Raw genomic sequence first — 21,836 nt, 5'->3', positions numbered from 1 at the left:
ATCCTGAAGAACTTCTTGTGGTGTTTGTTGAAGTGAAGTCTTCTAGAAATGAATTTCTCTTAATTTTCTTTGAGAATGTCTTTATCTTGCCTTCATATTTGAAGGATATTTTGGGTATATATAGAACTCTGCTTTAAAGTTGGTTTTCTATGATTTTCTGGCCTTCATAGTTTCTGATGAAAAGTCATCAGTAGCTTGAATCATTGTGACCCTGTATGTAATGTAATATGTTGTTTTTCTCTGGGTGCTTTGAAGACTTTATATTTGGCTTACAGCATTTAACTATGATGTGCCTAGCATGATTTTCTTCATCTTTATCCTGGTTAGCATTTGCTAAACTTCTTGGATTTGTAAATTTATATTTTTTAACAAAGTAGGAAATGTCTAGCCATTTTTCCTTCAAATGTTTTTTCTGTTCCTTTCAGTGTTCTCTCTTCCTGTACCTTCAATTTGATATATGTCAAAATTTTTCGTATTGTCCCTTATCCTTAAGGTTCTGTTAATTTTTTTTCAAATTTTAGTCCCTCTGTTCTTTAGATAATTCTATTGTTCTACCTTCAATTTTATTCACTTCCCCCTCTTTTATCCGCATTGTGCTTTTAACACATCCAATACATTATTTTTTGAGATATTGTATTTTTAAGTTTTTAAAAGTATTTTAGGACTTTCCATCCAGTTCCTTTTTTTGTTTCTCTAGTTTTTATTTCTCTGATGAGATCCTATCTTCTCCTTCACTGTAAGCATATTTTTCTTTACTTCATTAAGCATAGTTATAATAACCTCTTTACAATTCTTTTCTGCCAATTACAACATCAGAATCATCCATGCATTGGTATCCATTGCAGTTTTTTCTTTTGAGTCTGTCACAGTTTACTGGTCTTTTTTGTTGTTGTTTTTTGGTATGTTAAGCAACTTTTAAAGTTTTTTGTTTTGTTTTACTTTTACTTTTAGCATTAGTACAAAACCTTCATAAGAAGGTCATTTTAGTTGTAAGCCAGTAGTTCTCCACCTGTGGTGATTTTGCCCCCAGAAGACATTTTGCAACGTCTGGAAACATTTTTGATCATCGCATCTGGGGTAGGAGTGCTGCTTGAATCTAGGGGATAGAGACAGAGATGCTGCTAGACATCCTACAATGCAGCAAGCAGCCCTCCGCAAAAAAAGATCTGGTCCGAAATGTTATCCTTGCCGAGGTTGAGAAGCCCTGTCCTAATAAGCAAATTCTGTGAGTTATGCTAATTTTATAATGTTAACTTGCTAGATAGCTAAAGGGAATCCCTTGTAAAATCAATTTTCTTTCATTATTTATTCTTACAGGGATAATCAACTCTATGCTAATATCGTCTCACCAGAACCACATGGATAAATGTAATTTAACTTGTTTTACCAAATCAAATATCTCTGTGGGTATTTCTTTTTCTTTCTTTCTTACCTTTTTTTTTTTTTTAAATGTCCAAAGGGTACTTTTGAAAGCTCAAAACCTTATTAGTATAACCATCCTTTTTACCTACCTTAATTGAATTTCTTTAAATTTTCCATTTTACAACTAAATATAATTCATTATATCAAGTAAGTTGGGAGGCTGGGGAAATCATTAGTTCAGTATTATAATTTAAGAAAGAAAAAGATACCTGAAATATGAGGTTGGCTTATGTATAATTGATTGTGTTTTTCTCAGTTTGCCATAGAATAAAGATTTGAAATGCCCCCACCCCCTTTTTTTCAAACTCCAGAGCTGTATTTCTTTCTGGATACTTTTTCCATATCTCGATTTGGTTTGAAATGTAAATGATCTTGGTTTCTACAGTAGCACTTAAGAAGAAAAGAAAAGAAAAAGCTACCATTTCTATTTTTCATGTGATGGAATTATATATAACCTCACAAAGAATTCATCTTTAGTAGCATTTATCTTCAAAAACATTTACAATTACATTTTATTTAAATAGTGATGTAGGATTAAAATAATCAAAATTAGTTACATGAATCTCTTAGGAATCACTTGTCAGGCAAACTTTGATCTTATAGATCAGTGGCTATCATTGTCATTGTTACTGGCTCTCAGAGCAGTGTGACAGGCAAGGCAAAGAATGCTTTTTTTTTTCTTTTAAACCTTTATTTTCATAAACCATGAATAGAAGATAATTAGGAATGATACCAGCTTTTATTACATAATACACCAATTATACTTTTTTGCCAACAAAATAAAGCCTGCAAATAGACTTAAAAAGCAAAGTTGTCTAAATGAAAATTAATTTCATTTATTTAAATAGGTCTTCATCTATATTTCATGTCATCATTAACACCCATTTCTTGAGAAAGAAGAAAATAGTCATAATCTCATTTAGTTTCTTAGTTTCTTTCTTGCCCTATTACCTTCACTCGTAGGACAAAATTATTTACAGAATTAAAAAAATTTTTTTGGAAGCAGTTGAACAGTTGATGAGATTAGGAAAGAATTCATCCTATTCAATTGCTTGTTACAGTAGGCTTCTGAAGAATACCATTGACTAAAAATGCAGGAGTCTTCAACCTGTTAAGAGTTTTTCCTTTCTTCATTACTGTTTTATTTTTTTAAATTTTTAAATTAATTTATTTGTTTTTGGCTGCGTTTGGGTCTTCGTTGCTGTGCACGGCCTTTCTCTAGTTGTGGCGAGCTGGGGCTACTGTTCATTGCGGTGCGTGGACTTCTCATTGCGGTGACTTCTCTTGTGGTGGAGCGTGGACTCCAGGCATGTGGGCATCAGTAGTTGCAGCACACGGGCCCTAGAGAGTGCAGGCTTCAGTAGTTGCGGCGTGTGGGCTCAGTAGTTGTGGTGCACGGGCTCTAGGGTGTTCCGGCTTTCAGTAGTTGTGGTGCGTGGGTTCAGTAGTTGTGGCTCATGGGCTCTAGAGTGCAGGCTCAGTAGTTGTGGCACACTGGCATAGTTGCTTCGTGGCATGTGGGATCTTCCTGGACCAGGGATGGAACCCATGTCCCCTGCATTGGCGGGCAGATTCTTAACCACTGCGCCACCAGGGAAGTCCCGTTTGTTACTGTTTTAAATGTTAAAAACCTCTAACATATCTAATTTGACATTATATTCAGGTTCTTAAATCTGTTGTGATGAAGCATATCAATTAGTGCCTCCCCTAAATTTCTGCATTTCTTAGTCCAATCTGTGTTGTCTTTTTTAGTTTTGGGGGTTAGGAATGTAATACTAATTTTATTTTTCAGATTATATAGTACATTCATGTTCGCACAGAATTTTCAAAGGGTGTATGAGACCTTTTCCTCCTAGCATTGCCCCCCAACTACCTAATTATCTTCTGTATCCTTCTTGATTAATTCGTTTCTTTGTTCAGTGTTTACATATTTTATACACTTTTTTGTACCTTCTTTTTATAATCTTAACAATTTTAGTGAGTTTTAACTGACATACAGTAAACTGCACATATTTTAAGTTTATAGTTTGTTATGTTTTAACGAATGTGTAGACCAGTGAGACCTTTACCGCAGTCAAGCTAGTGAGCATGTCCATCACCCCAAGGTATGCCCCTTGTGTTTGCTTCCTTCCACTCTGCATGTCCCATCCTCCAAAATCTAGGCAACCATTGATCTTTTTTCTGTCAGTATACATTTGTTCACATTTTTCTAGAATTTTATATAAATGGAGTAACTCAGGATGTATTCTTTTTTTTTTGGTCTGACTTATTTCATTCAACGTAATTATTTGTTGACTCATCCACGTGCCCCTTTTGTTGCTGAGAAGTATTCCATTCTGTAGTGAGAAATAATATATATATATTATATATGAATAATATATATTATATATGTATAATATATATTATATATATGCATTATATATATTATATGTGTGTATAATGTATATATAATATATATAAATGTATAATATATATATGTCTCTGCCCCTGAGTCTTGCTAATGTTTGGTCTTTGACCCAGGTTCCTGACACAGAGCTCCTAAAATCCTTTGGAATTTTCTGGGTGATAGAAGTGTCTTTTGTTCTTATGAGGTGATTCTTAGTGGGCTCCTGGATGGAGGGCTGGTCACTACAGAGACCAAGCCATGATTAGAACTTCAGCCACAGCCCCATCCCCTGGCGAGGGGAGAGGAGCTGGAAATTGAGTTAATAATCAAGCATGCCTATCTGATGAAGTCTCCATAAACATTCCCAAAGTATGGGGTTTTGAGAGCTTGCAGGTTACCGCAAAGCTTACGGTCTTTTGGGACTGAGCCCTTAACTTGTGGGATTTGCCTCTAACCCTAGGTAGATAGCGTCAGAACCAAACTGAATTGTAGGACACCCAGCTGGTGTCACAGCTTAGTGTGGGAAAACTCCTCACACATTTGGTGGCCAGAAGTGTCACAATTGTTTTGAGCATGAGAACAAAGGGAAAGACAGTGTGTTTTCCCTATAAGCATAAGGATATACCAGTTTGTTTTTTCATTCACTTGTTGGTGGATATTTGGCTTGTTTCTATTTAGTTTGTGGCTATTATGAATAATACTGCTATGAAAATTCATGTATAAGTCTTCGTATGGACATAGGTGTTCATTTCTCTTGGGTAAATACCCAGATGTGGAATGGCTGGTACTATTGTAGGTGATTGTTGAACTTTAAAAACAAAACAATAGCAACCTGCCAAATGGTCTTTCCAAAGTGGTTATACTATTTTACATTCCCAGCAGCAATGTGTGAGAATCCCAGTTTTTGCATGTCCTTGCCAGCGCTTGGTATGGTCAGTCTTATAAATTTTATCTATTCTAATAGCTATATAGTGGCATCTAGTTGTAGCTTTAATTTTCATTTTCCTGATGGCCAGTGATGTTGAACATCTTTTTATGTGCTTATTTGTCATCTGTATATCTTCCTTGGTGGAGTATCTGTGCAAATCTTTGGCCAATTTCTTATTAATTTATTTTTATTATTGGGTTTTGAGAATTCTTATAAATCTGAATATAAGCCTTTTGTCAGATATATGATTTAAAAATATTTGAGATTATTATATATTTGCATGCAGTTGTAAGAAATAATACAGAGAGATCTTGTGTACCCCTTGCACAGTTTTCCCCAAAGGAACATCTTATACAACTACAGTGTAAGATCACAACCAGGGTGTTGACATTGATATGGTCAATATACAGAACATTCCCATTACCACAAGTATACTTCATGTTGCCTTTTTATTGTCACACTGCCCGTCTTGTCCGCTTAACCCTGGCATCCACTAATTTGTTCTTCATTTCTACAGTTCTGTCATTTCAAGAATCCTTTTGAGATCAGCTTTTTTTACTCAGCATAATTCTCTAGAGATTCATCCATGTTGTATCACTGGTTTATTCCTTTTTATTGCTGAGTTATAGTCCATGTTATGGCTATACCACTATTTGTTTAACAGTTTACCCATTGAAGGACATCTGATTTGTTTCCAGTTTTTAGCTGTTATAATTAATGCTTATAAACATTTGTGTAGAGTGAACACAAGTGAACATAAGTCTTCATTTCTCTGGTGTAAATATCCAGGTGTGCCACTTCTGGTCATGTGGTACTTGCATGCTTTATAAGAAACTGCCACACTTTTCCAGAGTGGCTGTACCATTTTACATTACCATCAACAATCTATGAGTGATCCAGTTTTTCCACATCCTCACCACCATTTGGTATTGTCACTATTTTTTATTTGAGCCATTCTGAGATGTGTGTAGTCATATCTCACTGTGGTTTTAATTGAATTTCCCTGATAGCTCATGATGTTGAATATCTATTTTCATGTACTGATTGCCATTTATGTATCTTCTTTAGTGAATTTTGTTTTCATCTCTTTTGCCCATGTTTTCATTGGATTATTTGCTTTTTTCTGTTGAATTTTGAGAATTCTTTATATATCCTAGACACTAGTCCTTTGCAAATATTTTTTTCCCCAGTCTGTAGCTTATCTCTTCATCCTCTTAACAGAGTCTTTCACAAAACAAAAGATTTTGATTTTTATGGAGTCCAGTGTTTCTGGCTGTTTTTGTATTTCTTCTCTGTTCCCTTCTCTTGCTCTCTTCCTTTGTGGTTTGATGACTTTGTTTAGTGGTATGCTAAGATTCCTTTCTCTTTATCTTTTATGTAAAAAGTTTTATATTTTTCATTTTTTCCTAAGTGTGTTTGTAATTGCTTATTGAAGCATTTTCACCATGATTGCTTTACAGATCTTTGTCAGATGATTCTAACATCTCTGTCATCTCAGTGTTGGCATTTATTGACTGTCTTTTTAAATTAATTTACTTTTTGGCATCTTCCTGGTTCTTGGTATAATGAGTGATTTTTATTTGAAACTTGGACAGTTGGGTATTATATTCTGAGATTCTAGATCATATTTAAAGTTTGTTTTTGCCGCTTCAAGGGGTGTGTGTCACCTCATTATTGTCAGGTGGAGACAGAAGTCCAGATTCCCCGCTTGGCCTTTGTTGGAGTGGGTGTGGCCGCTGTGTTTGGTTGCAATAGAGGGATTATTGTCTAAAAGTTTCTGTCTAACTAGGGTTTGTCTTTTCTCATTCTTTGACTAATGAGAGGATACCTTTGTTGGCAGTTTCTTTTGTCTCTCCCCATTGGCATTTCCAGGTTGCTGCCTTCTTCAGCTCTAAGTCTGGGATATATGAGGCAATAAGAAAACCCAGGGAAATCTCGTGTCACTCCTTAGGTCCCGTGCTCCCTAGCTGATCTGCCTTCTCCTCTTTGCCTTTCAGAGGCTTCTCTGTTTTGTTTTATATGTTACATCCAGAGTTTTTAGCTGTACTTATCAGGAGGAATAGGAAAAAGTACACCAACTTATCTTCCCAGAAGAGTAAGTTGCACCTTTTTAAAAAAAGCTAACAGTAGATCTATCATAGGGATCATTTTATATTAGTACATAAATTGCATACTTAATCTTTTGCTTAAATTATTGCATTGTATTTCATTTTATAAATGTATCAATTTTTTGAAACCAGTCCCCTACTGATGGGCATTAAGGCTGTTTTCAATCTTTTGCTATTATAAACAGTGCTTCAGTGAGTAATGTCATACGTATGTTTCAGTTTGCATGTATCCAGTATAGCTAAAAGATTACTTATCTGTTCATTTGATAGAAGAGTCACTTTGTCCTGAAGAAAATTAGAGTATTTCATTTTAGACAAATCTAATTGTGAAAAAGTCTCTCCTTGTATGATACGTGCTTACCTCTACCTTCCTGTAACTTCCCTCATTGATTCTAGTTCTAACTGGGGATGAAGTTAGGACAAATCCAGCCTCTCTTCCTTGTAGCAACCCTCAGATATTCAAAGATGAGTGTCCTTGACACCTACATCTTCTGTTCTCCAGCCTAAATAGTTTGAGTCATTTTAGCCATTTCTCATATGGCATGCCTTCCAGATATTCTGAATAAGACCTGGTTTGTTAAAGACACCTTCACACTTGGACACCTAGAGGGGAACAAAATACCGTAGTCTGTATGTAGACTAATTATTGCAATAGAACAGGACTTTAGCAGAAAAGATTTTGGGACAGCCCTGTCACAGTTTGAATTATATTACCAGAGACACGGTAATGCCTTCCTTGCATGGAGTTGGTGGTATTTCTTGACTAAATGAATGCACTTATAAACTAATGAATTAATGATTCCTGAACTTACGCTTGACTTAAATCCCCAATTTTGTTCACATGTACTTCTGCTTCTGATCTATATTTGTATGGTTGATTTGGGGGACATATGGCAGGACTTTACATTTGTCCCTGTTTAACTTCATGTCGTTAGAGCTATCCAGTCTTCCATTTTCAGATCATTTTGGATACTAATTCTGTCTTTTCGTGTTTTGTCTCTCTCAATATCATGTCATCTGTAGATTTTTCTTGTGTGCTGTCAGTATACTTTTCTGAGTATTTAAATGGGATATATTATACTCATATTTACATTAAAATATTTATAAGATCTTAAAAAAAAGATAACTTCCTGGAAGTAGACTTGCTGGGTCAAAGGGTATGTGTACTTTACATTTTGATAGATAATGCCAAGTGGCCTTCTGTAGAGATTGTCAGTCTGAATCACCCTGAATGTTGTCTGTATAGGCAGGACTCCTCTCATATGAGACAGTTAGAGCCCAAAAGGTTATTTTGAAGCACTAGATCACAGTATGCAACCCTCATGTTATCTCTATGGACTTTTCAGGATTTCTTGAACCATTTTTCATATAAAATTGTCTAAAATATAAGGAAGATATTTACTTTGATCAGTAGTCTCACTGTAAGGAGATTTTTGCTTTGTTGTTGTGTATAGTATGTTTGGTATTGGGTTTTATAATTCTTCATTCTACCCAAGTAAACTTACATTTTCTTCAGTAGATTTCTCCATGGATATTAAATTCTCATTTGGGTTTGAATTATACTCTTGTGGCTGATGATGTTAAGCAGTACATCAGTTAAGCAATTTTCTCAGTTTAGTGGGTCATTCAAATTCACAGACATTTCTTGTGGTTTGTTATTGTTCACTGGTTTATTGTTACAATTTCTAACCCAAGTTTCTCCCAAGGATTTTTCTTTTTCTGATTAAATCAATAAGAGTGATGGGCAGGCTTCTAATTTTATCATTTTGAATGCATTCCTGCTGTGTATATATAATGGGTACTTTTGGCTTCATTTCTTTTCTCAACACAGTGTCCATGTTGTGTATATCAGTTGTTTATTCTTTTTTTATTGCTATGTAATATTCCATTGCATGAACAGATCACAGTTTGTTTATCCATTCTCCTGTAGAATGCATTGTTCCAGCTTTTGGTTATTACAAATAAGGCTGCTATGAACATTTTATACATGCCGTTTGGCGGACATGTCTTGCTATCTCTTTTAATATCTTTTAATCAGGATTGTTTTAATCTCACAAAATTGCCTGCCAGATTTATTCCTTACTTTGTTTACTTTCTCATGCTTGCCTTTTCCTGAGATGGTAATCTCTTAAAATTCATTTAAGATGGAAGGCTTTGACTTTGGATCATGAATATAGTTGTGATAAAGAAAGAAGAATTAGTTGGTATGTAACTGCTGGAGGGCAAGTTAGATATGGCATGTGACCCTTTATCTGCATAGAATTCTGCAGGACTGTCCTATTCCTCAAAGTTGATATTTGAGCCCCTACCTCCCCCATGACAAAGTCTTTGACAGAAGATAACCACCATTTCCAACTCCAGTGCCCTGCATATTCCTAATCCTTGGAGTTCTCCCCTAGCATCACCAGCAGAGTTGTCACCACCGGCTCATCCATTGGCCTTTTGGTACTGCCAGGCGGCCTTAGTTAAGACCATTTTCTGCCTTTATTATAATCACCACTAACTGTATAATGTATATAGATTATGGTATACATGTGAATATCTTTTCAAAATGGACTTACATGCAATTAATTACAGTTAATAGTGGGAGTTAGTTTTCTTTAGTCAATTTATATACTGTAATTTGGAAACTTTTGCCAGTGACTAAGAAGTTTTACCTTTCACAGTAGCTGTCACATGTGGTATTTAGAGATATTGGAATGGTAACATCATAAAAATATTGGTAAATAGCCTTTCATTTACTATATCACCTGGTTAAACACATGGTTATTCAGTATAATTTTTGAACTAAAATAATATTCCATTTGATCACATTATGAGACAGCTAAGATATAGCTTAATAATGCATTCTTCTCCCCCTCCAACTGTGGAAAAAAGTTACCAAGCATCATTTATATATAATTAATTCAGTATTATTTCCTTTTTCTTAAAAAAAATAGCCCTTGTGTTTAAAATGTAAAACTTTCCCTCTTTTTCTCTTTCTGTTCTCAAAAATCCACTGTGGGTGATATTGTTTTTGCTGATACATAGCTTTATCAGGTAGGACTCTTAAGTGTCATGTTGGACTCCACGGGTATGTTGAACTTTCCAGGGGAAAACTTTCCAGACTGACTTTTCGACATTTGTTTGATCAGTTTTTGTGAATATCTTATGAAAATCACTGGCCTTTAAGGTTTAAGGTAGTCTTTGTATCAAAAACAAAATTATTGCACCAATTTTTCAAAAAAGTTTAAAGTGTTTTTTTCAAAAATATTGCTGCTATTTATCTCTGGCTTTCTGCATTATTCATTTGTGTATTTCTCTGTGTTTTTTCTCTTATATGTATATGTGTTTGTGTTATTCTTAACATATATATATATATATATTTTTAAACTGATACATATACCTAACCAGACTTTTTCCAATCTGTGTCCCATGAAATATATTAATCTGAGATGCTAAGTAGAGTGGCACAAAAAACATTATCAAATAAGTTTATTATATCCCTTTTTGAGAGATTCACAATGCATATTAGCATATTAAAGGTTCTGGGGTTATGCAGTAAAGAAGTCTGTTTATCTCAGCATCTTCTAGAGATATTTGAGAGTGGGACACTTCATAACACACAGGGGTGTTCTGGGGATAACTGATTTGGGAAATCCTGCAAAAAACTGAGTAAGGTTTTCTTGGTGGTGTTTCAACATATCAAATAAAATTGATTAAAAGTGGTTAAATTTTCAAGAAGTTAAAGCACTTAGCTGAATTGTACTTGGGGTGTATTATCTTGTAGAAATTATGTTTTGAAATACAGCAATGATTTCTTTTGGTATGACCTTTTTCAGTACTTTTTATGGCCTTGATGAATTTGTAAAACTACTCTGAAAATTCTGTTTTTTTGTTGGAAAGGGATTGTTGTTGTTATTGTCATTATTTGCTCAGTTGTTTCTCTTCTATAAGAATTTGCTTTTATCTTTAAAAAACATGTTTACTGTTTCAGATAGCATTACACAGGAAAGGAGGCCTCCCAAACTAGCCTTTATGTCAAGAGGTGTTGGGGACAAAGGTTCATCCAGTCATAATAAACCAAAGGCTACAGGTATGGATTAATAGAATACAGTTCTTCGTTATTTACATGATTTTTTATTTGCCATAGCATTGAAAAAAGGTTAAAAGGTATTACTCCTTAAGGTATATGTAGACTTTCTTCTTGCAAACATTTTTAGTAGTTTACTAAAAAATGTTTATAGATGGTGTTGCTTAAGCCAAGGGTTCGCAACCCTTTCTAAATGATGAAAAGTTTCCTGTGGGGACCTGTGTCTTTTTCTGGTCCATATACGCTGGTTTTTGGAATTCCCTACTTGTAACATTTGTATATATAGTTTAGAGTTGCACTGTACACAATAATCATTTATGGATAATGTTTATAGGATAAAGTATACTATAGATTATGTGGATTTTGCTAACAGAGGTGGCACAAATTAAATTCCAAACCACTAAGCAAAAATTTTTTTCTTTCTTCCAGAAACTCCCTTACAATACATGTGGAGTTTTTAGTTGTTTTTTGGTTAGCTTCCACATATTTCATAGGTGAATAGGGTGGTAGTTATACAAGCTAAACAGCTAATTTAAAAAGCTGCAAGAATTTTTAACTCAGATGTAGGTTAAGAAAAGAATTTTTTCCCTCAATTATCTAGTGAAGAAAACTTTTTCTGCTTATTTAAAAGGAAATTGTACTTTAAGAAATATTTTATGTGACATTGGACCCTGGGAGATGTAGAATTAAATAGAATATATAAGTGATAGATAGTACTTTTTATGTTAACCTGTGGATCTAGATAGGCTAGCACCAATTTGCTACTCTCACTTAAATATGAATAGCCTCAAGATTTTCTTAAGATATGTGTACCACTTATGTTGTAACAGATCTTAGTTATAGGTACGAAGTGTAAAGTTATCTGCTTTAAATTGAAAGAGAAATCAGATTTTGTTGTAGGTTCTAGAGACCCCACTGCTCTCAACGATAGCATGTCTTCTTAGTAATGAGGCAGGGGAATGTCTTGATGTGTCTGTGGCATAGCTACACTAAATTTTCTTACATTTAATAAATCTAATGTATAAGAGATAATACTGCTTCACTTTTTCAGAGACATGAAGAAATTCAGCAAGGGATTTGTTGACTAACAATTCAAAAATGTTTAAACCTTAAATCTTTTAAACTTAATTTATGCATCTATTTATATACATTTGAAGACTGCCTTTTTTTGAGGGCAGCCGTTTTAAAATAATATGTTAAGTTTGTGAACCAAGAGGTTTGTTAAGTGAAACTGGGGAATGGTGATTTTGACATTTGGAAATAAGCCATAGTACATGAAATGATTTTTTAAAGCAGTTTGTTTAAAAAAAAAAAACCAAAAAAACAGGCTTTTCTTTTAACTTAACTCCTATTCTCCTCTTACATTGTTTCTTGGGCTGAAGAATCTTTTTTTTTTTTTTTTTTTTTGCGGTACGCGGGCCTCTCACTGTTGTGGCCTCTCCCGTTGCGGAGCACAGGCTCCGGACGCGCAGGCTCAGTGGCCATGGCTCACGGGCCCAGCCGCTCCGCGGCACGTGGGATCTTCCCGGCCCAGGGCAAGAACCCATGTCCCCTGCATCGGCAGGTGGACTCTCAACCACTGCGCCACCAGGGAAGCCCTGACGAATCTTTTTGACACTGCAAAAATGGTTACCAAAATTTTAAAAGCTGAAGGCACTAATAAAATATATTGTGTTTGTATACATCTGTTGGTTGTATAAATAATTGTTAACACCATATACATATTATTTTCTCTTACGGAAAAACTTTCACTTCATATTGACTTTATTTTTAAAAGGAACTTTTCTTGTTCCATAGGATCTACCTCAGACCCTGGAAATAGAAACAGATCTGAATTATTTTATACCTTAAATGGGTCTTCTGTTGACTCACAACCACAATCCAAATCAAAAAATTCATGGTATATTGATGAAGGTAATCTATAATTTTAGTGTTCTTTATAATGATTCTCTCCTTTTAACTCACTAGAGAAAAAATGGCTTTTTCACCAATATAGATAGTTTTTGGAAACAGAATGAGTAGACCATTCTTTATTAATATTGCTGAATTAAAATATTATACACAGTTTGAACTGCACTGCTGTTAAGGTTAATGTAGTACTTAGAAAGTGTATTAGCAGCTTGTTCTCTGCACTTCATTGATCTGTTTAAGGTAGAAGATCTCTAGAATCAATTGAATCATTTAAAGACTTTACTATCTTGATATCCTTTTTTTTGATACCACTTTTAAAAAACTCTACCTTCCCTTGGTTCTGGGACATCACTTTCTTCTGGTTTATTCTTTTTTCTTTTGTTCATCTGTTCAACAAGTATATATTGAATGTTTACTGTGTGCCAGAAACAAATGAAGAATTGCAGTCTTGATGAGTGTAATGAAGGCATATGATGCTGTGAGAGTATATTAAGGGATGCTTTTACTTGAGGGTCTCAGGGATATTTCTAGGAGGAAGTGACATGAGCTTAGATTTACCAGGGGAGTGATAGATAACAAATTGAAATGGGGCAGAAGAATGTTTTAGGCAGAAAGAACAGCATATGTAAAGGCCTTGTGGTAAAATGGAGCTGGTGTTTGCCAAGGACTAAGGAGAGCCAGAGTAGCCAGAACAGAGAGATAGAACATTTTATGAGATGAGAATGGAGCGGCAAACAAGGCCAGGGCATGTGGAGCCTGGTGTATCCTATTAAAAGGAAATGGCTGGCCAGTGAAGGATTTTCAGCAAGGGGTTTGCAGGGTTTGCCTTTTGAAAAGACGATTGTGGCTGCAGGGTGGACAGTGGACTGAAGCAGGGGCTGTGTGAATGCAAGGACACCGTTGAAGGCTGCTGATAGGCTCAACCATAGATTAAAGTTGCTGGGGCTAGACTTGTTGGGGAAAGGATAGGGAGAGGTGGATGGCTATGAGATATCAGAAGTGAATTGACAGGATTCACAGATAGATTGAAAGTGAGAGGTAAGGAAGAAAGAGACGTGAGTGATGACTCCTAGTTTTCTCGCCTGCATACTTACTTAGGTGATGATGGAGGAACGTGATGGATTAGGTGATTGTGGAGGAAAGTGATGGATTTGCTTTGAATATGTTGAGTTTGAGGAGCCTTTTAAACTTCCCAGAGTTGATTTGTCAAGCGGGCAGTTGCATATGCAGATCCGGAGCTTAAAAGAGATGTTAAGAGCTGGAGAAATAAATTTGTAGGTTGCCTTCACGTATGTGGTGATTAAAATCCTGTGAATAGTATCACCTATGGAGAAAGTAGGGATGGAGGGTGTGGCTTAAGTCTGAGCCTTGAGGAGCATAATGGCTGGGAGGAGGAGAAGTCTTCAAAGGAGACAGAGAAAAGGTAACCAGAGGATGTGGGCAAAACAAGAGGTTATTGGGCCAAGAAGCCAAGGAGCTAATAGACACCAGTGTCGAATGCTTCTGAGAGGGCAAATAAGATAAAGACCACACAAAAACCCGTTGGATTTAGCCAGTGGCAGTCGCTGATGGCCTTGTGAGTTATGTTTTTACGGAGCGAGGAGATGGAGACATGAGTCCAGTTGCCTAAAATGTAAGTTTCTGCTTCATCCTGGACCTCCTCTCTCTCTCTCATTAGTCACATCCAGATGTCACCAAGTCCTAGGGATTTCCTCCTCTTTAGTATCACTGGAATCCTTCCCCTCTCTTCATTTCTGAAACCACTGCCTTAGTTCAGATCCTTTCCTTTGTTTTTTGCTGTCTTGATTAATATAGTGACCTTCTAACTGGTCCAAAAAGACATATGAAGTAATGAAATTTATATGGAATAGGCCTGCATCCTTAAATTAGAAAATAGAAGCAATTTACTTGTAAAAGAACATCATATCTGTAGTTGTTTTACTTACACATTTTAAAGGCTATTCTTTATAATGTTTAATTCATTTATTCAATTTTTTTATTACAAATATTGAGTATTTTCTTGTGTTAGTGGCTATACCAAGTGTTATGGATCCAGCCATGGAAAAGACTAACAAAGTTCCTCGTTGTAGGGAGCTTATATTCTAGTTGGTATGATAGACAATAAACATAGACAGACAAGGTAACTGTGACATGTGCAATGAAGGAAATGAACAAGGTGATAGCAGCTGGTGGGAAGCTGGCTCCAGAGGTGGTTTGGAAAAGAGTCTTTGAGGAAATGATATTTATGTTGAGATCTGGATGATGTGAATGAAACTGCCAGAAAAAGAGCTTGACAAGAGCATTCTAGGCAGAGGAAATAGTAAAGGCAGAGGTCCTGAGGTGAGAAATTATATTTGGGGAACAGGAAGTAGGCCAGAGTGGCTGCAGCAGAGTAAGCAAGGAAAAGAGGTGTATGAAATGAGTTTGGAGGGGTAGGTAGGAGTCAGATCATTTAGGACCTAGTAAGTGTTGGTAAGAAATTTAGTATTTATTGTAAGGTACTGGAAAGCCATGGACGGTTTTAAACAAGGGAATGATACAAGATCACGTAAGATCTTTAAATTTTAAAAAGATCTCACTAGTTGTGGTATGGTAATTAGATTGGAGAGGGGCGAGAAGAGGGACAGAGAGTCCAGGTAAGAGACTGGTTGCAGGGTGAAAGATGATGGTGGCTTTGACTGGGGAGATGATGGTAGAGGGTAAGAGGGGTGGACAAATTTGAGGTATATTTTGGAGGTAGAAACAACAGATCTTACTCTATGGAATTGAGTGTTGGGCTTGGGGGGTTGAGGGTTTGGGAAAGAAAATAATAACTTAAAATTTTTTTAGATTAAATATCATCAGTAAAGAATCTTAAATGGAAAGGTATAAAGTACAGTGAACACCCATGGAGTCGCTACTCACTTTAAGGCAAAGAACATTTTCATTCCCTTTGAAATCCTCTCAGCGCTTCTTCCTAGTGTTGTTCTTTTCACTCTCCTCTGAGCTACCATCATCTTTAATTTAGTGTTTATCACTCTCTTGGTTTTCACTATCGCTTTATGAGTTTGTCCATCTAAACAGCATACTGTTAGTTCTGCGTGGTTTTGAGCTTTATATACAAGGAATCAGACTGTATGTATATTGTGTAATTTCCTCCCTCAACATTATGTTTCTAGATTCATCCAAGTTGTAGTATGTGATGATGATTTATTTGTTTTCGTTGCTGTATAGCATTGCATTCCATTCCATTTCATTTCTGTGAAATATGGTATTTAAATATACCACAATGTAACTATCCATTCGACCATTGATGGACATTTGAATTGGTTTTATTTTCTTGCTATTATTAACAGCTCTGCTATTAACATTCTTACCCATGCCTAGGGTATGTACCTAGGAGTGGAATTACTAGATGTACATGGGATATGCACATCTTTCCTTTACTAAATAATGCCAAACTGTTTCCTGGAATAGTTAATACCAATTCACACTCCCATCAGCTTTGTGTAAGGGTATCATTGACTCCTCATCCTCACCAGCAGTTAATGTTCTAAGACCTTTACCTTTTGAAATGCTATCTCATGTTGATTTTGACTTTCTTTTATGTATTTACTAGTGAGGGCAAAAACCTTTTCATTGATTTGTTGGTGATTTAGGTTTCTTTTTTTGTGAGCTCCCTTTTCAAGTCTTTTGTCCATTTTTTTTCCTATTTTTTTCTGGTCTTTAAAAAAAATTGCTTTATAGACCTTTTTCAAATTCTAATCCTTTGTCAGAAATAAGGATTACAAGTATTTTCTCCTTGTTTGTGGCTGATATTTCTACTCTTGCTATGATGCCTTTTAATGGACAAGTATCTCTTAATTTTAATGTGGTCATATTTGTCAGTCTTTTCCTTTTTGGTTTGTATACTCATGTTTAAGATATTTCTCTCTACCCTAAAGTCATAAAGAACATTCTTCTATATTCTCTTCCAAAATTTGTAGTTTTGCCTTTGACATTTTTCTTTAAGACATCTGGAAATTGTTTTTGTGTAGAGTATGACAGAGGAGTCCAATTTAATTTTTTAAAAATATGGATAGTTGATTATCTCAACGCCATTTATTAAGAAGTTTGTTCTTTCCACACTGATTTGCAGTACCTGCCTGGCAACTGTATTAGTTGTTTTAATGAAACAGCTTTTGGCTTTGGTTCTTTTTATTGGATGTTTGTTTTCTCTTTCATTAATTTCTGTTTTTGTGTTTATCCTTTCCTCTTGACTACTTTTGGGGAGGTTATTCTGTTGTTTTTCTAACTTCCTAAGTTGTATGCTGAGTTTATTAATATTACCCTTCCTTTTTTTCTAAAATGAACTATTAAGTCTACATTTCTTTTATAAGTATTACTTTAGTTGTGTTCAAGTGTTTATTTTTTCTTTATTTAAAAATTTACATTATCATTTCTTCTTTGATTCATTTGTTATTTAGAAGCATCTTTCTTAATTTTTTGCTCTTTTTTTTGTATTGGTTTTTGTAACTTAATTGTATTTTGGACAAAGAATATAACCTATACAATTCCAATCAATAACATATTTTATTGGTTTGAATAATTGGGTGCCATTTACTGAAGAAGAAAAATTTGGAGGTGGGGATGTGAATCAAGAACACTGACTTGGAGGTAGTAAGTTCGTGATGCTTATGAGAATCATACTAGAAGAGGTCAGGTGGGCAGTTGGACTTATGTATATATTAATCTTTAGAGATGTAGGGCATATTTAATATTCTTGAATAAGTTTCTCTAATTAAGAATAATTTTTTATAGTTGCTGAAGACCCTGCAAAATCACTTACGGAGATCTCTTCAGACTTTGGACACGCTTCACCACCACTGCAACCTCCTTCCATGAACTCACTATCCAGCGAGAACAGATTTCATTCCTTACCATTTAGTCTGACAAAGATGCCCAACACCAATGGAAGTATTAGCCACAGTCCGCTCTCTCTGTCAGTTCAGTCTGTGATGGGAGAGCTAAACAATGCACCTGTGCAGGAGAGTCCACCCTTGGCCGTATCTTCTGGTAACTCACATGGCCTGGAAGTGGGCTCGCTGGCCGAGGTTAAAGAGAATCCTCCTTTCTATGGGGTAATCCGTTGGATTGGTCAGCCACCAGGACTCAATGAAGTACTAGCTGGACTGGAACTGGTAATTTAATTTGACCTAAAAATTGCATTTCTTTTCTGTCTGGGGTTTTGTACAGATCTTTCACTATTCTTTGCTTTTTGGTGAAATATTTTATTTATCCACAAAGCCATCACTAGAGAAAAATTTTATTACCATGCTGCCTGACATCCTTTGCCACCCATTAAGCATGCTGCCTGACATCCTTTGCCACCCATTAAGCATCTGATCCACTTATTCTTGTTTTGTTTTGTTTTTTGTTTTTTTTGTTTGCGGTATGCGGGCCTCTTGTGGCCTCTCCCGTTGCGGAGCACAAGCTCCGGATGTGCAGGCCCAGCAGCCATGGCTCATGGGCCCAGCCGCTCTGCGGCATGTGGGATCTTCCTGGAACGGGGCACGACCCCGTGTCCCCTGCACCGGCAGGTGGACTCTCAACCACTGTGCCACCAGGGAAGCCCCCACTTATTCTTAATGTTAGTTGATCTGTGTTCAAGGAATGAAAGTAGATTTTTAGGCTAATATGTTTAGGCTCATTATATTAAACAGAATGCAGTAAGGAAAGCAAACTGTTATCAGTTTTTCTTTCTTTTTTTTTTTTTCTTAGCCTCCCTCCTGCCATCAGTTCTAATATTTCTATCATTGACTTTAAGATTAATCACCATTTTTAGTGATCTTTTGAGATCTTTGGTAGAGGGAAAGACTTTGGAGATTAGAAAGCATATTGTTTGACATTTCATAATCAGAAAGAGAATTTGAGTACATTTAGCTTTTATTTAAATATATTTCTTGTTTTTTTATTTGTTGGTTTACAGGCCAGTGAATGCTATTTTTCTCTTTGGGTTGTTAAAATAAACAGCCCCTTCTGGCCCCCTCTCCCCACTAGTTTTAATGCTTTTGGAAATGGTGCAGGGAAGTCAGTTAACCAGGGAAGGTTTAACATGTATTCTGAAGGGAAATACATTGAGGATTTTATGCTGGAATAAGGCATTAATTTCTCAAATCGTCAGCTGTGGGCTGAAATACTGATTAGTCAACCCCTTTTTCCTGATGGAGTTCTCAGTACAGGTGTGACAACGGAATTCTAAGAAAGGGTAAACTTGAAACAAGTCTTAGTTCTTTGTATACCATCTTTGCAAGATGGAGAATAATGCATGTCTAAGCACTTTTTTTTTTTTTTCTTTTTCAGGAAGACGAGTGTGCAGGCTGTACAGATGGAACCTTTAGGGGTACTCGATATTTCACCTGTGCCCTGAAGAAGGCGCTGTTTGTTAAACTGAAGAGCTGCCGGCCGGACTCTAGGTTTGCGTCCCTGCAGCCAGTTTCCAATCAGATCGAACGCTGTAACTCTTTAGGTATTTGTGTGCCTTTCATTTATTCATCCATCGGGAATGACTCTAGTTCTGACCTCATGTCATTTTGCAGTAGTTGGTAGTAAACAGTGTTTCTTTCTTTCCTGCCAGTGTTCATCAAGCTTTTAAATTAGAAAAAAATTATTACTTGGTGTATGAGAAAGTTACAGTTATCCTAAGAGGGGACATTTAAAAAAAGTATTAGCCAGGAAACCATGCTTGAGACTTAAAAATTGAGAAATAGTGGGATTTATTTTCCCCTTCCTGTTGATTACAGACATTTAATTTTCAACAACCCAGGAAGTAGAGATTGAAATGTGGCCTTCTTTATAGCACTGATTTTCCTCTCTCTGTATTGTTCAAGTACAACAATAAGCATGTCTTATCAAGAAGTCAGCATTATTACAAGAAATAGTTTTAATTGCTTGATGAAGGACAGATCTCATCACTTATAGTAGGTGGCAGTTTTCTGATACTGTTCCTTTCCAGTTTTGGATAATCGTGGTGAAACATCTTGAGGGTTAAACAGGTATAAATAGGAAAGCCATCTTTATGAAAAACAATTTTTCTTACAGTTGAAGTAGTGCTTTGGAATTTTTTGTTTTCTTTTCCAACTTAAAAATGGAACATCTTCAGACAAAATATTTGGGGAACAAAATATTTTACCTGGCAGATGCTTTTTTACATTACTTGATACTCTAAAGTGTTTTTTAAATTGTGGAGGAAGTAAGGTTGAAAGCGAACATTAGCATTTTTTATAAGCCAAGCTGAATAACAATTAACCAAAACCTACCTTTAACTTAGTTTTAAGTTGGGTAATAAATTGTGCATCAAAATACAAAAAGATATTTTTAAGTGAAGAAATATGTATGGGAATACATAACTATAATAGTTTAAAAGAATTATTTTCATTTTTATCTTTGCAGCATTTGGAGGCTACTTAAGTGAAGTAGTAGAAGAAAATACTCCACCAAAAATGGAAAAAGAAGGTTTAGAGATAATGATTGGAAAGAAGAAAGGTATCCAGGGTCATTACAATTCTTGTTACTTAGACTCAACCTTATTCTGGTAAGTTTAAAATGAATGCAGTAGGAACATAGTGCCATGGGGGTAGGTGTGTGTGTCCGAGAGAGAGAGAAAGAGAGAGAGAAAGAAACTGCTAATTGCCTCTGAGTGGAGAAACTGGGGACTGGGGTTCAGGAGAGAAAGGGATATTTGCATTTCACTATATACTCCTTGGAAGCTACTGGATGTTGCCTCATGTGCCTGTATCCAAAAAATTAATATAAAAAATAATGCAGTGAATGATGGATAAGAGGTGAATGATAGTGTTACAGGTGGTACAGATATTCTGAGGATATGTGGGAAATCATAGGACTGAAGAGAATAAATACAGGATCTTTGTGCACAAATCAAATAACTTGTCATAAGCCATTGACTGGCTTGTGTTTGTTTTACTAGGCAGAGGCAATCATAAAACTATTTTAAAGAAGTATTTTCAGTAGAAGCACAGTTGCCCTCGTATATGTAGTTTGTTCCAAAGTAGAACGATTTAACATGGCAAGAATTTTTACACTCTGAAGCTTGAAACAAGAACATCGCCAGTTAAACTGAGCATAGCCTGCCAGCTCTGTACAGCCATGTTGTAAGAATTAGGAAGTTAATGGGATGTTAAAATTTTTTTTTTTTTTTTTTTTTTTTTTTTTGCAGTACGCGGGCCTCTCACTGTTGTGGCCTCTCCCGTTGCGGAGCACAGGCTCCGGATGAGCAGGCCCAGCGGCCATGGCTCACGGGCCCAGCCGCTCCGCGGCATGTGGGATCTTCCCGGACTGGGGCACGAACCCGTGTCCCCTGCATTGGCAGGCGGACTCTCAACCACTGCGCCACCAGGGAAGCCTAAAATTTTTAATACAGGGAGAAGAATAAAAGTGGTGGGCCATTTTTTGGGCAGAATACTTTGTTTCTCAGAGGTGTTGACAAAAGCAAGAATTGATATAATATTCTTCAGATTTTCTGATAAAAATCTGTTTAGCCAAATTTTCTTTTTCTTTGATATCAGCAAGTCACTGCTGTTAGTCACTCACAAGTGATTTTGACATTTAAAGGAATTCAGATTTCTGCAAAGGGCTGTGGAGAGAGAGAAGTATAATACCTAGAGTGGGTTACATATTGGCTATGTGTTTGCCTTGGGAAATTAGTTTCCAAACTTTCTCCTCTGTTGTAGTTTAACTCAGATTTGTAGACCTTCTTTCAGCTTTTGCAAAGAAGTTTTCCAGTGTACTGAAGGCGTATTTTTAATCCTTTAACACTGTCAATCTGTAGTTTGCCTTCTTGATACTAGTATTCTCCTTAAGGATCTCTAGGCCCTGATGATTGAACCATGGGAACCTTGACAGGGGTCTTGTTTACCTGTATTAATAAAAAACACTAATTTGAAGAAAAAAAAACCCCACTAATTTGTATGTTATTTGTTTTCCAGAGTTTGTGATTTTTCTCTTCATATTCTTTTTAGTATGTGTTTCTCA

The 21,836-nt window shown here is 35.9% G+C and overlaps 1 protein-coding gene across 7 annotated transcripts in view; it reads left to right on the top strand.

Annotated features, from left to right (window-relative positions):
- Nucleotides 1-21,836, top strand: part of CYLD (CYLD lysine 63 deubiquitinase) — a 61,347-nt gene that overhangs the window by 21,717 nt on the left and 17,794 nt on the right. For all 7 annotated transcript variants that reach the window (XM_081217532.1, XM_081217529.1, XM_081217527.1 and 4 more), the window contains 5 exons: nucleotides 10,821-10,919; nucleotides 12,714-12,830; nucleotides 17,607-17,986; nucleotides 19,149-19,314; nucleotides 20,238-20,379. In XM_081217532.1, coding sequence (XP_081073658.1) covers nucleotides 10,821-10,919; nucleotides 12,714-12,830; nucleotides 17,607-17,986; nucleotides 19,149-19,314; nucleotides 20,238-20,379 — 904 coding nt within the window. The remainder of the gene's footprint in view (nucleotides 1-10,820; nucleotides 10,920-12,713; nucleotides 12,831-17,606; nucleotides 17,987-19,148; nucleotides 19,315-20,237; nucleotides 20,380-21,836) is intronic.

Source organism: Mesoplodon bidens (genome assembly GCF_964165515.1).
Source record: "Mesoplodon bidens genome assembly, chromosome: 18".
Lineage (NCBI taxonomy): Eukaryota > Metazoa > Chordata > Mammalia > Artiodactyla > Ziphiidae > Mesoplodon > Mesoplodon bidens.
This window is presented reverse-complemented; position numbering and strand designations above follow the sequence as displayed.